Genomic DNA, 15636 nt, shown 5'->3' with positions numbered 1-15636 from the left:
AAAGTCTGTCTGTAAAACTACTGTCCTTAAATATCTGTTTCTTTAAGAAGCCTCTTGCTGAGTTTTACTTTTCAGGGACTTAGGTATGATCTAGTCAAAATACTCAGAATAATAAGACAAAATTAGTGTCACAAGTCAGTATGGATATTGCAAGCCAGTGCAGCATTTATTCCCAAGCCTTGTTTCACTTCTTGGAAATCGGGGTTTTGACCCCCAAGTTATGGATGAGTGCTGACTAAGGAACTGTTGGGGTCTCAAATGGTTGTGTTTTGAGCAGTGCTGTTTACCACATTATTGTGAAGACATATCTCAGGTATTGTTTAAAAAAAAGCTACAAAGATACAAAAAGCTTCAAGAACTTTTATCCTGACTCCATTCAACAAAATCTGTAGGCTGAAAACCAGGTGTAATGGGGGGAAAACAAGCAAGAGTCATTGGATGTAAACTAGCTGATGAATTCACACACTTAGCAAAAGCCTTATTTGTTTGTGTTCAAAAGGAACCATGCCATTTTTCCTTTCATGTTAAAACACAGAATATTTCTAGACGTGAATCCCCAGGCGGTTTGGGGAATAACTTCAGTATAGTGACGTGCAGCGGTCTACATGAATAGTGTTAGCAGAAGCTGAAAGAGTAGCCTCCCACACCAAGCAACAGAGAGAGCAGAGAGAGAGCACTGTGTAGTTTTGAGCACCAGCACCAGCAGCAGTGGCCTCTGAGGTGGTAAAGATGCATTTTATTTGTTTGTTTCTTTTCTATGGAAGCATATTAGTAAGGGCTATACATCTGCTTTTATACTCTCTGATTGCTTTGGTAGCGAAAATATTCTTACTGTGTTTTATATTCTCTCAGGTATCTCAACACCTCAGAGAATTTGACACTAGCCCTGACTTTTCCGTCTTACATGCGTAAACGTAAATATAAGATACTTTGAGAGCACAGTCTGTAACCTAGCCTATAGTAAGCTATGTGATCTCTGCCTCTGTGGAACAGTGCCTTCTTCTGCAACCGGTTTAATCTCCCCCTGTGGCCAAGTTTAACTTTCGTTGTTTGCCTGGAAGTAATGAGACAGGAGGAAACATTTCAACAAATGTGTGTATTACGGAGGTTAACAGCAAGATAGCTAAGCCACTGAGAATGGTGGGGAGGAAAATTATTTTTCTTGTATACCACAAATATTAGCTACAAAAAAGAGAAAAGAAAAAGGAAAAACTTACTTTGACAAATACTGCCCTGAAGGGATCTTCCTTTCATCTGTGTCCATGCAATTCATCGTACTTGGAATAAGAGCTAGTTCAGGTTGAATCATGGTGGCTGCTGCTACAGCTCTTGCTACCAGCTCCATTGCATCCTGTACATAATGCTCAAAGACTGACTGTGTTGTCTTGCCATGAGCAATGAGACCGAGTGGCAAACCTTCTGTCCTCAGCTCTTCCACGTTCTGTGAATCCCCAATAATCCAGTGAAGTTCTGGAGGCATCACACCAAACTGTGTGGTTATTTCAAAAATCCTCCGTGTTTTTTCCATGTCACATCCAAACATCACCATGGTAGACACTGTGTCTTTGATGCCCTCCAGGTAAAACTGTAAGTAATTCAGTAGGTCACTGGCTGAAGTGAGGTTTGCTGTGATATTTATAATGGATCCCAGGTGGAACTTGGAGCTCTGTTGTGTGAGGAAGAGAAAATCTGTGATGTTCCATTCCTCCTGGCATAGCATCAGGCTGAAATTATACCAGTTGTTCATTGCAAGGATTGAGAAAGTGACGTCAGCATCAGAACTCAGTGAGTTTTCTAAACTCATCTGCAGGTGAAGGGGATTCTGTCGTTAAAAATATAAAAGACAACTGATCAGAAACGTGCTGGATCTAAAGTTAATGAGTTTCCTTAATTTTTATTCACTTATTAACTCCAAAGTAATCTCCTGTCAACCACGAGAACTGTGTGAGAAACAGGGAAACAGGTCCATGTCTCATAGGACATGGAGCTGTTGGAGCTGGTCCAGGGGAGGGCCAAAAAGATGATCTGAGGGCTGGGGCACCTCTCCTACAAGGAAAGGCTGAGAGAGTTGGGGTTGTCCAGCCTGGAGAAGACAACGCTCCAGGGAGACCTTACTGCAGCCTTTCAGTACTTAAAGGGAGCTTATAAGAAAGATGGGGACAATCTTTTCAGCAGGGCCTCCTGTGACAGGACAAGGAGCAATGGCTTTAAACTAAGGGAGGGTAGATTCAGACTAGGTATAAGAAAGAAATTTTTTACACTGAGAGTGGTGAAACACTGGCTCAGGTTGCCCAGAGAAGTAGTGGAGGCCCCATCCCTGGAAACATTCAAGGCCAGGTTGGAGGGGGCTCTGAGCAACCTGATCTGGTTGAAGATGTCCCTGCTCACTGCAGGGGAGTTGGGCTAGATGACGTCTAAAGGTCCCTTCCAACCCAAAGCATTCTATGATTCTACGATTCTATGATTCTTATACCCGCAGCTTAAATGGACTGTGATTCGTGGGCTGCCTCGGCTAGAGTCTGAGCCAACTTCAGTAGTCGCTAACGAGTCTGTTTTCAAGGATTTGTACTTCTTTCAATCCACTTACACTTCTGGATTTCTGAACTCACAAGAGGCTAGGATATGCAGACTGTGATCTCTGAGCTGTACAATATTTGATAAATAAGCATTCCATATGCATTTTTTCCACATCTTTGATGATATAACAGAACTGGACCTGTTACATTTCCAACACCATTGCCCCTGGCTTTATCTTTGCCAGGAAAGGAGGAAGGATTTGAGGCTAATTAATCTGTTCTCTTATAGTAAATATCTCTTCCTTTCTTATTATTTGGTCCATAAATACTTTTCCCTTACTCTTATTCCTCCCCCTTCCCTGGTCCCAAAAATAAAGTTAATTTTTATCTACAGATTAAGTAAGGAAGAAAAAAATCAGAGAATCCAAGCAATTTCTGGCATTTTGCTATGAAATAATTCTATGCTCTACCAAAATGTTGCTATCAGGCCTTCAGCTAGCACATTAGATATTGTTCCAACTTTTGGTTTCAGCTAAGAACTTCACAGTCTTCAGTGTAGTTTTGCTAAAAAAAGTTATTTTGCTTTACAATGGCATTTTATTCCAGCCATGAGACTGTTCAAAAAATGTGAATTATGATATCTGTTTCAATGCATCATGTGGTTTGTCAGATCTTTGTTGTGACTTTATCATCTTTTGTCTGTATTCATATGCCCTCAAATCATATCTTATCCTACACAGGTACCTGAATTTTATCTTTCTATTTACCTGAATTTTATCTTTCTATTCACTGAGTTACTAAACACTTATGGTCTGTTCTTCATTCTCTCACATTTTCAGTAGTAAACATGTATTACATATAAGAGGGATCAAACCTTTACTGTGTTTAAAATTGGTATAAAATCTGTAATTTTGATTTTAGTAGTATTTTACTGTTCATTATAGGCTCCAGTATTTATGGATCTTATAAATATAATTCTGAATTTGGAATAATATGATAATTGTTCAATTTGCACTAGTTTTACTAAAGTAAAACCCTAAACTCTCCAATACAGATGTAAGGGGTGGAATGATGAAAAAAAAACCAACAAAGAGCTAAACGCCATTTATAAGCAGCAAGCCTTCATTGTGTTAATTTGCAGTTACATGAACTCGTCATCTGTTTTCCAGAGCAGATCATTTAAATTCAGAGCTTGATAAAGAAAATACTGTAATTGAAGATGTTCTCAGCTCTTTTTGCTGTCTCTTAGTTTTGGTACCTGTGGTCTTTTTTCACACAGACACATGAATAAGCTAATTAAATAGATCACTGTCCACGATCAATACACATCATGTGCTGCCAACAAGACACAAGAGGATGGACTCTTCGATAACAGACAAGTTACTGAACACACAAGGAGCTAAGCTGTGCAGACTGTGAGTTCTATGCTGGAAAACATTCCCTATTAATTAAAATACATGATTAGTTCAGGAAAAAAAAAAGCATTGTTCATAATATACAATATAAGCTCAGGAAGTATGGGCTGGATGAGTGGTCAGTGAGGTGGATTGAGAACTGGCTGAATGGCAGAAATCAGAGGGTTGTCATCAGCGGCGCTGAGTCTAGTTGGAGGCTGGTAACTAGTGGTGTCCCTCAGGGGTCAGTACTGGGCCCAGCCTTGTTTAACTTCTTCATCAACGACCTGGATGAAGAGTTAGAATGTACCCTCAGCAAGTTTGCTGATGACACCAAACTGGGAGGTGTGGTGGATACACCAGAAAGCTGTGCTGCCATTCAGCGTGACCTGGATAGGCTGGAAAGTTGGGCAGAGAGGAACCTGATGAGGTTCAACAAAGGCAAATGCAGGGTCCTGCACCTGGGGAGGAACAACCTCATGCACCAGTACAGGCTTGGGGCGGACCTGCTGGAGAGCAGCTCTGCGAAGAGGGACCTGGGTGTCCTGGTGGACAATAGGTTGACCATGAGCGAGCAATGTGCCCTGGCTGCCAAGAAGGCCAATGGCATTCTGGGGTGCATTAGGAGGAGCGTGGCCAGTAGGTCGAGGGAGGTTCTCCTTCCCCTCTACACTGCCCTGGTGAGGCCTCATCTGGAGTACTGTGTCCAGTTCTGGGCTCCCCAGTTCAAGAAAGATGAAGAGCTACTGGAGAGAGTCCAGCGGAGGGCTACAAGGATTGTGAGTGGACTGGAACATCTCTCCTACGAGGAAAGGCTGAGGGAGCTGGGCTTGTTCAGCCTGAAGAAGAGAAGGCTGCGAGCGGACCTTATAAATGCTTATAAATATCTGAAGGGTGGGTGTCAGGAGGATGGGGCCAAACTCTTTTCAGTGGTGTCCAGTGACAGGACAAGGGGCAATGGACACAAACTGAGGCACAGGAAGTTCCGTCTGAATATGAGGAAGAACTTCTTCCCTCTGAGGGTGACGGAGCACTGGAACAGGCTAGCCAGGGAGGTTGTGGAGTCTCCTTCTCTGGAGATATTCAAGACCCGCCTGGACGTGGTCCTGTGCAGCCTACTGTAGGTGACCCTGCTTCGGCAGGAGGGTTGGACTTGATGACCCACAGAGGTCCCTTCCAACCCCTACCATTCTGTGATTCTGTGATTCTGTAATATCTGGGTTTGGGAGGTTGATTTGAATAAAGTAGTCTCTGCAAACTGACCCAAAACAAACCTTTTTTTCCTGAGGTTATAAGATTATGAGGTAAATTAACTCTACTTTGTCTCTCACTGCAAATGGAAGAGAGTAGAAAGGATTTTCCTTCTGTCCTCTCTGTCCAAGATCAAGCAAAAGTATGAACACTTTTTACATGATGATCTGCCTTCAATCAGCAAAACTTTGCAAGCCTATTGGCTTAGTTGAGTGTTAGAGAATGAGTCATTCAATATACACAGAACATTTTGCATGTATAAATGATAACACACAACCTGACCACACCTGTACAAGGAAGAGCAAGTGTCTTTAGTACATTCAGAAGCATAGCATCCCAAGCGTAGTACTATAGCTATTATGGTATTGGCACGGATATATTAAAAAAAAAAATAATCTACTGGATGCAGAACAGAACCATGTGCTGATGAGTGACAGAAGTCATCAATAACAGCTGTGTCCATACTGTTGAGTAGAACAGCCCCAGGAAACAAACCTGAGCATTTGTACTGCTTAGTTTGTCCCTGGTCTGGTTTTGGTGCATGCCAGTTAGCGTTCTCCTACCATGCACTGGCAGTTTGGGTCCTAGCATATTCTGGGGATCCCTCCCAGCAGGCAGTAGAGATCAGACTGCATGAGAACTGGCTCTCCATCTTACCTGGCGGGTTTAGATCTTTGAAGACCTCTATGTCCTCATGCTAAACCCAGCTCATACGAACAGTTTCACATATGTAAGACTGCTTCTGCTTGTCTACAGAACAGTTCTTCCAGTATTAAAACACTTTAAACTGATAAAGATACACAAAAAGTAAAAATTAAACCTTAGGGTCACTGGGCATTACATCGGGCCCAAAGCAAACATAGCAGCAAGCACACACAGTCCAGGGAAAGTGAAACTCTGCCTCAGGGCCATAAAACTGGACATAATTTTACTCAGTAGCACAGGTGAAGGCAGCTTCCAGCTGCCTTGGTATTCTCAGGTGCAGCGCTGGACTCAGTGCAGTTACAGACTTTGTCCTCAGGAGCTCTAATGTTGGTCCCTGTCTTACATGCAATACGCTTAGGTGTGTCAATGTGGTCCAACAGACTGCTTTGGTGTTGAGACACTGCTCCTTCACTGAATGGAGATGGATTTGGGATAACCTGGCTTAGACTGAGGCTGCTTTTAAAAGTGATTCTTGGTGTGAAACCATCTGTGTGCTTCAGCCATCACTTTCAAAAGCCCATGGATCTATCTACATGAGCACTTAGCAGCACTGTGATTTATTAGTTGCTAAATTCCCTCTTTATGTACTTGAAAGATAAACGTTCAGCCCTGAAAAAGTAGCAAACACAATCTCTATCGTTTATTAAGTGTACTGGGACTGCAAACCTGCCCTCAGAATTCTTCTGATATAGTAATAAACGTAAAATTCAGTCACTAGGTGTTTGTGTTCTGCTTAACTTTCAGCTAATTCTCAGCCCACGACACAAACACTCCTGTAGACACTGGGGAGGAACAGTGGTTAGTGTTTGTGTTGTACTGGGACTGGGGGAAGGGGATACTTGATGGGCTTTCACAGCTCAACCAAGAAGAACTCTGGCCTCATCTAGTCAGTGGTTAGTTGACTTCCCCAGTTTTATATGCAAAAGAACATCCTTTTAGGAAAGGATGTGGAGATATTTGGAGATGTTTGGATTTAATATCTTATTTTGGAAGGTTTGTCATTTGTAGGATGCAGATGAACATACAGCCCCCTACCCCTCCCCCCCCAAATTACACAGAAGTCTCGTATCAGTATACCGCCTTTGATATTACAGTGTTCTTAATGCTTTTGCACATTTTTATTGATTTATATAATTTTATTAACAATTATTGCTTTTTAATGAGGAACTTCCAAAAATTGCTTATTCAGTCATTCAGTAGCAATCACTGAGACAGCATAATTTCATAGCAAAAGCTTCCGACAACTTAAATGATAGTTTAGATGTGTATAACTTTGTACTTCTCATGGAACAGAAGATTTATGAGACAGTATCACTGTACTGAACTCTGCCCATCTATCCTTATCAAAGTTCTTAGCCAAACTTCTTCACTACCTCACTCTGGAAATTAGTAAAGTTTGAGTATTTCAGTTAAACTGACAATTAAGGCTCAAATGGAAATTCAATTGCTTTGTTTAAATTTGACTTTAAGCTGTTATTAAAGATGATATGACTTGCATCAATTTTTCAAATTACACAGACAATTAAACTTCATTGGAATAATGTTAATTGTGATCTATTTTTAATAATGTGTTTGCATTTACACAGAGTCACTAGCAAAAACATCTTCTACATCTATGAGAGCTTAATTTTTTATAGCACATCATTAGCTCCTGTTTTATAAACCAGCCATGATCAACTGATTTCAGTGTTTACTGGGTAAAGAGCAGGCCTAGAATCCTTAATTTCTGACTAATCGCCTTTGGATCAGATACCAGCAGTCTTTCCACTGACTTTCAGTGGGCTTTGGACAAAGCCATTCATGGAATATTAAGCAGAGACTGTAACGACTTATTTGCTTTTTGTATTCTGACCAGAGCAGTTTTACAGTTTCACTGCCTGAGACACCTGAGATAGCAGGTTCATTTAACAACTGAAACATGATTTGCATTTCATTAATGCAGTATTTTTCAAGCCTCCGTTTCAGTAGTCTGTAGACCCATTCTTAGCCCTCGTAAATCTTGTGAGCATGAATGCCTGGAGCGGGACGGACTCACACCCTGAAGGATCTGGCCATTTATCTCTTCAACCAAATTTGTAATGCTAATTAGGCATGGTCACAATGACATTTTATTTGACATTATGATAGCTTCACTAGCAGACTTAAAAGCATAGATGTGAATATTCTTTTGCTAAATGTGTAAAAGAAAATAATACACAGAAAGCATTATTCCCCTCTGACTCTCGGGGGTAAAGGCAGTGCTCAAATATGTATTTATGGTAAGAAACACAAAAGAGAAAACAAGTTGTATAATTACATCAGAGAAAGCTTCACTGAATGAAGAAACAAAAAGCCTTCTGGCTTACAGTGCCACTGTGGGGACTCACAGCTTTACAAACAGAGCTAAATGGCAGCTGTGAGCAAGCTGATGCCACAGCTTCAGAAACTGGGAAGCTCTTTCTGCCATGGTTGAAATTACAAAATTTAGGCTTAAAACCCAGTTCCCTAAAGGCTACAGGCACAACTATTGCTACTTCCTTCCATGCCGTCAAAAAAGATGCTAAGAAATGTTATTTCATTTTTCTAACATCTGCCTTACTGTTGAAACCGCAATGCTTCAAGGAGGATTTCATGTTGGCAGCTAACAGACTGCAGGAAAGACTTTGGATGGAGAGGTCTTGCTGCCCTGCCCGGCCAGCTGCTGAGCCACCCACTGTACGGCATCCAGCCAGTGAGCTCCAGAGGGAAGGTGAGGTCCAGAGGGAAGGTGAGGTCCAGAGGGAAGGTGTGATCCAGAGGGAAGGTGAGCTCCAGCACCTCTGCCTCCCAGCTGCATCAAGAAACACGCTCTGCCCATGGGGAGACTGCAGCCAGGAGGCCATGCACCCACAGGTTCCCACAGCCAAGGGTGAAGCATCCAGGTTTTTTTCTCAAAATCCATTCTGCAGTTTCCACAGCCATACAAGCGCTGCACGGGGCAGGCAGTCATCCTGCCACGCCACTGTGAAGGGGACCAGGAGCTGGGTGCAGGTGTTGTGCTGCTCCTGGGCTCTGTCCTGGTCCCCCAACAGCCCTGTCGTGGAAAAAACAGCTTAGACTAGCCAGAGCTGTCCTGATTCCTGAAGCAAAAGAAGCCTGTCATCTGTCCAGGCAATGCTGACGAGCAGATCCTAACAAGGCACTGACTGTTGATTTTAAAAACCACAAAACCAGAAGTTAGATTAATTTAAGTCTTGACTGACTTTGTCCTGAAAATTATTTCTCTCGTTAGACCAGACAGTCGTAACTTGAGGTTGCTTAGCATCTCTAATGCCTACATACAAATACTCCAAACTAATCTGAATATGTACAGCTCTCTACAAGGTCAAAGAGGCAATATAAAATGTGAACTTTCAGCTGTTCTTGGAAAGTAAGACCCATTATTTATCTTTATAGCCACTTATAAATTATCATAAGTAATACTGCTTCAGAAACTTCAAGGTGTTCTTTGCTCCAGGAGGAAAAAGAAAATCCAGCATTTAAAGTTCATACAGATGCCAAGAGCCAAAATAGTTTTTCCTTCCCTAAAATTTGTCATTATACTTAAAAGACAGATGGTTGCTAATACAAATAGATCAGTGGGAGCTGCGCTAATTCTCCATGATAAGCTTTCCTCTGTCATTAAAATGGCAATGCGAAACTCTCGAGAACCACCTCTGCTCCGTGGTATGCTTCAAATGGGAGAAACAGGTGGCCCAGTCCACGTCTGTGACTTTCGCTCCGAAGTGCTAAAGTATTGTAATCAATGTCTGCAAAGCCTTTACAAATGTTTGGGTAAAAGATGCCAGGAGATACTGAGTGTGAATATTAGCCACAACGGACATTTATTACCACATGGTATTATTTTATAGAAGCTCAACACTGTTACGGATTTCTCACAAGTGAGCACTTGCCAGCAAGAGCAAGATCTTGGCTAGCTCTATCCCAGGCTTTCTTTCTAATGCCATTTCCCAGCAACACATTTTCTTATGGCTGGCCTCATCTAGACTGTCATATTTTTGAGCAGGATTTCTCATTTAGCATTTGTGCTGCAGTTACCCCATTACAAGTCTTCCCACACTTGTAAAGGATGCAAAACACAGTTGCTGTTCCACAGAGGCATATCTTTTTGGGGTTCTTCTGAACACCACTATAGATCTGAATGGTTGGAAAATAGCATTTAGCAGAATTTAATCCTTCCCTTATGGAGGCATGGCATCCAGCTTACTCAAAGCTCTCCAGCAGACTGTCTTGGGGCATTTGTGTGCCTTTCTGCTGAGAAGCACCTCAGAAACATTGGTGCTTTTTACATCCTGGCCATCAGTCAGAAGGGCTCTGTTTTAAAACACCTCCAGTCTGAGTTTTCCCACGTGTGTTATTCAGGCAATGCACAGGGAAAGAGCTTTTCCCCCCCAGTCTTTTGTTCCTGAGGGCAGGTAGCAATTCAGCTTTTGACAGCAGCAGAATCAAAATCGTGGCAGCACCTGTGAGCAGACAGACAGTGTGTACACTTAGGGCTTGCTGAGCTCTGCCTCCTTGGTCCTGGCACTCCTAACATCTGCAGGAAGACACTGTGGTAAAGAAATTCTGATAACACACCAGTGTGCTGTTTAAGTAGCTACCAGAGCACTCTGTGTGTGTGTTTCTGCTAATGCAAGAACTCTTCTTAGTCTTTCAGAGTGATTACTAATGACTCTAGATCAAGGATATCAGTGTGATCAGGCTGCAGTAACATGATGTTACTTGGATTATCAAGAAATCGCAGTTCAAAGGCTGCTGAAAAAAATAAACATAGTTGTATTAAGGATCCCCAGCAGTGCTATCACAGGATGATAGCAGAAGCCTTAACACTGCAAGCACAGGATGGCACCAGAGCTGCCAGGGCTAAAAATCACAACTCGCCAATGGTCAGCTACTGGTCACTAGGAGACTGAAACCTTAAGAGCCGAGTTAAACTGAGTTCACGGAGAGTGAAGAACAAGTATCCAATATGTAATACGTACTAGATACCACAAATCTGGATATAAGGAAGAACTGCAAACAGTTGAGGAATGGGCAAGTAAATACAGCAGACATGCAGTCAGCATCAACAAAAACACAGAAGTGACCAAAAGCAAACCCGGAGGAGGAAGAAACTCCCACCATTACAATAAGACTCTTCCCTTTAGAGATCCTGGGACACAGATGACTGGTCACTAACAACCCCCACCCCCTGAAAACAGGGAGGTGTGGGTTGTTACTTGGTCTGTCTCCCTAAAGATTTGTGATGCTGTCCGCAGGACCCGGTGCACGGAGGGATGAGCCCAGCATCTGAGAAAAGAGATTCAGGAGCTGCATGCACAACAATTTGAACTGTACCTTTACTGAGAATGAGCTGTAGTACATGGATAATTTGCCTATAAGTGTTACCACCATTGGGACCCATAATACTACTTTGATAAGACTGCTAGGACTTTAATTAGCTTTGTATATAGAAAGGGTTTCTAAAGCTCACGTTAATTGTATGCGCTGTTTGCTCTGATGTCTCGCTCTTGAGGACTACTGTTAACATAGTGCAAGAGCTGACAGAGAATTTGGCAACCACGGCTGTAATTACAAAGCTCATTGCCAAGCATAGCTCCACACTGGGCTCCTTGGCACGTCACCACTGCCAGGCTCCTGAGGGTAAGGGACTCTCAGAAGGGCATTCCCATCCTTGCCCTGTTACAGCAATTTCCACCTTCCCATCAGCAAGACTGACACGTTGCAGCATACCACTAGAAAATGCTACTTTTTCACAAGCAAAACAGGCTATGAGTACGCTTTCTATGTTACGTAGATCTTCAGGCATGAGTATAATTCTGTCTGAACAAATAGAACTTCATTCTGGAAAAAAATGTAGAACATAAGGACAGAGGGTATGGAGAAGACTGATTCATGTAATGTTGGTAAAAGAAGTTTGATCCCATTTTACAAAAGCAGCTATGGTCCTTTCTGATATGCACCTGGTGTACCCACACAGCATTTAATCCAATTAGATTTTATCCACCATTAACACCTGCAGCAAGGAATAAAATCTGGAGCACTGTTTTCACTCACCAGTCCAATTCCAGCATGGCTTGAAAGTGTCTTCAACTCTTCCTGAGCACTTGCATACCCCACACCCTCAGTTCCTGCGCCCCAGCATCTTATTGTTTTTACCAACGACTATGCCTACCAACAGGCTGCGCAACCCCATCCGGTGTTCACAGCTCAGCAGAGTGAAAACAGGCCATTTGATCTTGTGGACAAATGGGGAAAGAGGTGGCGATTCAACAAAGAAACCTCCCCCGTTCGCCCTATGCCAATGCTACAAACCGACACTCAGGATTCGGTGTGCAAGGCTGCCCTGCTACAGGCAGCACCACCAGACACGGGACAGCCCTGGCTGCGGTGGGACTCCCTGCACTCCTCGCAGGGCTCTGGGTGCTGCTCCTCGAGGACAATGACCCGCGACCAAGTCAGCCTCTTCGTCTCTACGGGTCCCTGCCCGTCGGAGAAATACCCACAGGCTGTGCTGCAGGCAGTTGTGCATGGAGAAGTCACCGTAATGACAGCTGTGTGTGTTAAAACAGCAGTGGGAGAAATTAATCCTGACCTGTGTCCTGTTCCACAGAAAGCCAGCACCAGCTCATCATCGCCTCCTCTTCTGCTGGGCCTTGCTCTGGGCATGTTCCACAGGATTAATTTTACCTACAGGTGCATTTTGTTCTATATTGATTTTTCATATAAAAGAAAGCTGAGAATTAAGCTTGCAAAGACTGATCTCTTAACTCTCTTAAATGAGGCCAGGGTAGATTAAGTTAGTTGGTACATCTTTCTGAGGCTACACATTTAAATCATGCGTCTAAGGTGAATTCTTGTGTGTACTTGCTTAGCTTAAAATCAGGAACAGAATTTAAACATCTCCACTTGAGGTTTCTTTTTTAATACACCAAGGATGTAATTAGAAAGACGTGAAATTAGGAAGAAGAGTTATAATTGGCTCTCAGGGCAGGGGGTGAGCAGGGTTAAAAAAAATTGAAAAATCGAGCACCTCATAAAAACAAATACACTCTGTGTGCGGTGGGGCAGGGAGTTGACAGAGGGGACCAGCCGCCAGGACTCGCCATCCTGCGTGGCCAAGAAATGCCACTTGCTGCCTACCCAAAGCCCACGATGCTGCCCTGCCGGCCGGAATGGGGGGTCTCACCCCGCACTGGCACCCTCGCCTCACTGTGCACCTTTCGCTAATCGTGCCACGCAGGGAAGCTATTTTCCTCAGCAGGAGGAAGTTTGTTTGCATAAAGAAAATAAAGTGCTGCTCAACAGCAGCAGCTGTTGCGGGAGGAGAAAATAAATAAACTGGGAGGTGTGATGTTTGTTAGCTCCTCAGCTGCAGATTTACTGTCTTTCAAGAGAAGACCAGAATGTGACTTTTGAAAATGCAGCAAAGCCTGCTGGCTTATACTCACTGTAAATTTTTTAATCACTGCTCCCTATTTTTCTTCCCAGTTCTGAATTAACGCATTACAATAAAAAAAAAAAAACCCACACAGAAAAAACCAAAAACATATCCCAAGAGAGAACTGTGAAATTTAGGAGTTTTGTTGCAGTGTTTGTAAATTGCTTTTCTGGGCATGCAAAACACAAAATAAGGCATGATCCTGTAGTCAGGAAGAGCCTAACCCCCGCATCCACAGCCAAAAGCATTTGAGTTTCCAGTAAAGTGTATAGCAACTACCCACAAAAGTGTGTGACAGCGCAGAGCCTGTTACCAAGGCGCACAGGGAGAGGAGGTGGAGGACGAGGAGGAGGAGGAGGAGGAAGGGGCCCTGGCTGGCTGTCGAATATAGAAACTGAGCGATCTGGTTTGAAATCCCTGCCTTGTCTTGTGCTCCCTTTGCAAGAAAACCCCTCTCTGTAAAATGCGGATAAACCCCTCCGCAGTGCCCGGGGGTACAGATCACCACCGCGGCAGTGCCAGGCTTCTCGCCCCTTTGTGAAATGTCTCTCTGCCCATCTTAAGGCTTACAGCAAGATAAATATTTCACACCCTTTTACACATGGAGGGATCAGAGGGGAAAAAAAGAAGGAAAAAAGAAGAGTTTAAGTTACATGTCTTGGAGAATATACCAAGATTTTGCCAGAAGCAGAATCTAGGGCTCAAAGCTCCTATTCTTTCCCATGCTAGTCACAGCTGCCTCAATAGATAAATAAATTTGCAAAGTTAACAAACAGCCATTTATTTTATGAGTTATTGTTAAATAATTTGGGACTTTGTACCATTATGCCACTCACAGTGCACTGGTCTGTCCTTTGTCTGGAAGTGTTACCCATCCCACTGACACTTTCCGCATCAGGAACCCAAGTCTGCAAGCATTTGGATACTGTGATTTCCTCATTGGTTCTAAATGGATCATCAACTTACTAGTTATCCATCATATTCCAAAAGAGTCCTGGGTACAGAGTTATGAAATGAGACCTTACTCTAGCAGGTACTTCAATGAGCAGAAAGTGGTTTTCAGCAATTATTGTGGTGAGGGTTGGGAGAATACATCAAAAATCACCACCCCTGCCTGTTTCATCCTGTGATTTATAACGTGCAAGACCATCAAGTGAACGTTTACAGCTCCTAGTTCTGACTCAATTTTCTGCTTTCATCTGAACGCTTGACAGAAAAATACACAATACCATCACCTCTCTACTATGCACAAATATTTGCATAGATTACTGCTACCAGGTTTTCTTTTACTCTGCACCTAGCATGGACATTTAGAGCAGCAATGAAGTGATTGCACAGAGCTTGTAAATCACTACAAAATAGAATGATACTTCTTTATCCCTCCTTTGCGCTGGCCACCGAGTTTGGACTCAGTGGAGCAGTAATTGCTACTTTGTAGGTTTTAAGCAATGCATCCGTCCAAACGTATGTAGTATGTGATAGTGGGCACAGGCTGGAGATAAATATGTGACCACGCACACTGGGAAAGACAGCTTGATGGGGCCATCTGGCTGTACCGAGGATTCGTACTGTTGTCTGACAGCATCACTCACCAGAAGCTAGCACTAGCATGAGACACTGGTACTGGCCAGAACAAGTAATTCATTCTCTTTTCCTCTGGCTCTGCCTGTGGCAAGTGCAGTTGGTCCCAGTATCATGCTGTCAGCAGATGCTCATCAGCCTTCCCCTCTAAATCACTTTCCTGCTGCAATTGCATGAGCACCGTATGGAGAAATCACTACTGGTGGCAAAGGACCTCAACAACCGCTCCGGCTGCACCCGCTCTATCGTAAAGAGCGAGCTTTGTGCCGTACAGCCTTCCCTCCCTTTTTGCTATGCCACTGCTGCTCAGTGAGCAGCCTGGGGGCAAGCTCTGCAGCAGAGGCCAGCGCCGCAGCCGCTGGAGAGCTACATAAACAGCACAGCATCGAAAAAAAGATCTGGAAGTCCATACTGCATCAGACATAAAAGATCTTCCCTAGTTAATGAGAAACTCCACAGCATACGGACAAAAATAACTCAGCATAATGCTCTTACTAGCAAAGCCTTTGGTGTTGGGGAAGTTTAATATACTTTTTACCCTTGTAGAAAAAAATAGTGAGGAGTAGCTGGACAAACTGCTGTGATGGAATTAAATACCAAATTTACTTCACTGTAAATAAAGTGCTTCATCCTACCTATTTATGCAAAAACTTATTTGTACTGCTACTTTACATTTCTTGATGGGGAAAGGGAAAAAACTGTTGTGGCAGGTTAATAGGGGTTGGTTTCA

General features: G+C 43.2%; 1 protein-coding gene across 2 annotated transcripts in view; it reads right to left on the bottom strand.

Annotated features, from left to right (window-relative positions):
* The window catches only part of GRIN3A (glutamate ionotropic receptor NMDA type subunit 3A), a 77029-nt gene that overhangs the window by 45297 nt on the left and 16096 nt on the right, over nt 1-15636 (bottom strand). For both annotated transcript variants that reach the window (XM_075411354.1, XM_075411355.1), the window contains one exon: nt 1218-1822. In XM_075411354.1, coding sequence (XP_075267469.1) covers nt 1218-1822 — 605 coding nt within the window. The remainder of the gene's footprint in view (nt 1-1217; nt 1823-15636) is intronic.

Source organism: Opisthocomus hoazin, chromosome Z (assembly GCF_030867145.1).
Source record: "Opisthocomus hoazin isolate bOpiHoa1 chromosome Z, bOpiHoa1.hap1, whole genome shotgun sequence".
NCBI lineage: Eukaryota > Metazoa > Chordata > Aves > Opisthocomiformes > Opisthocomidae > Opisthocomus > Opisthocomus hoazin.
Note: the sequence above shows the minus strand (reverse complement) of the source record. Positions and strands in the feature narration are given on the sequence as shown.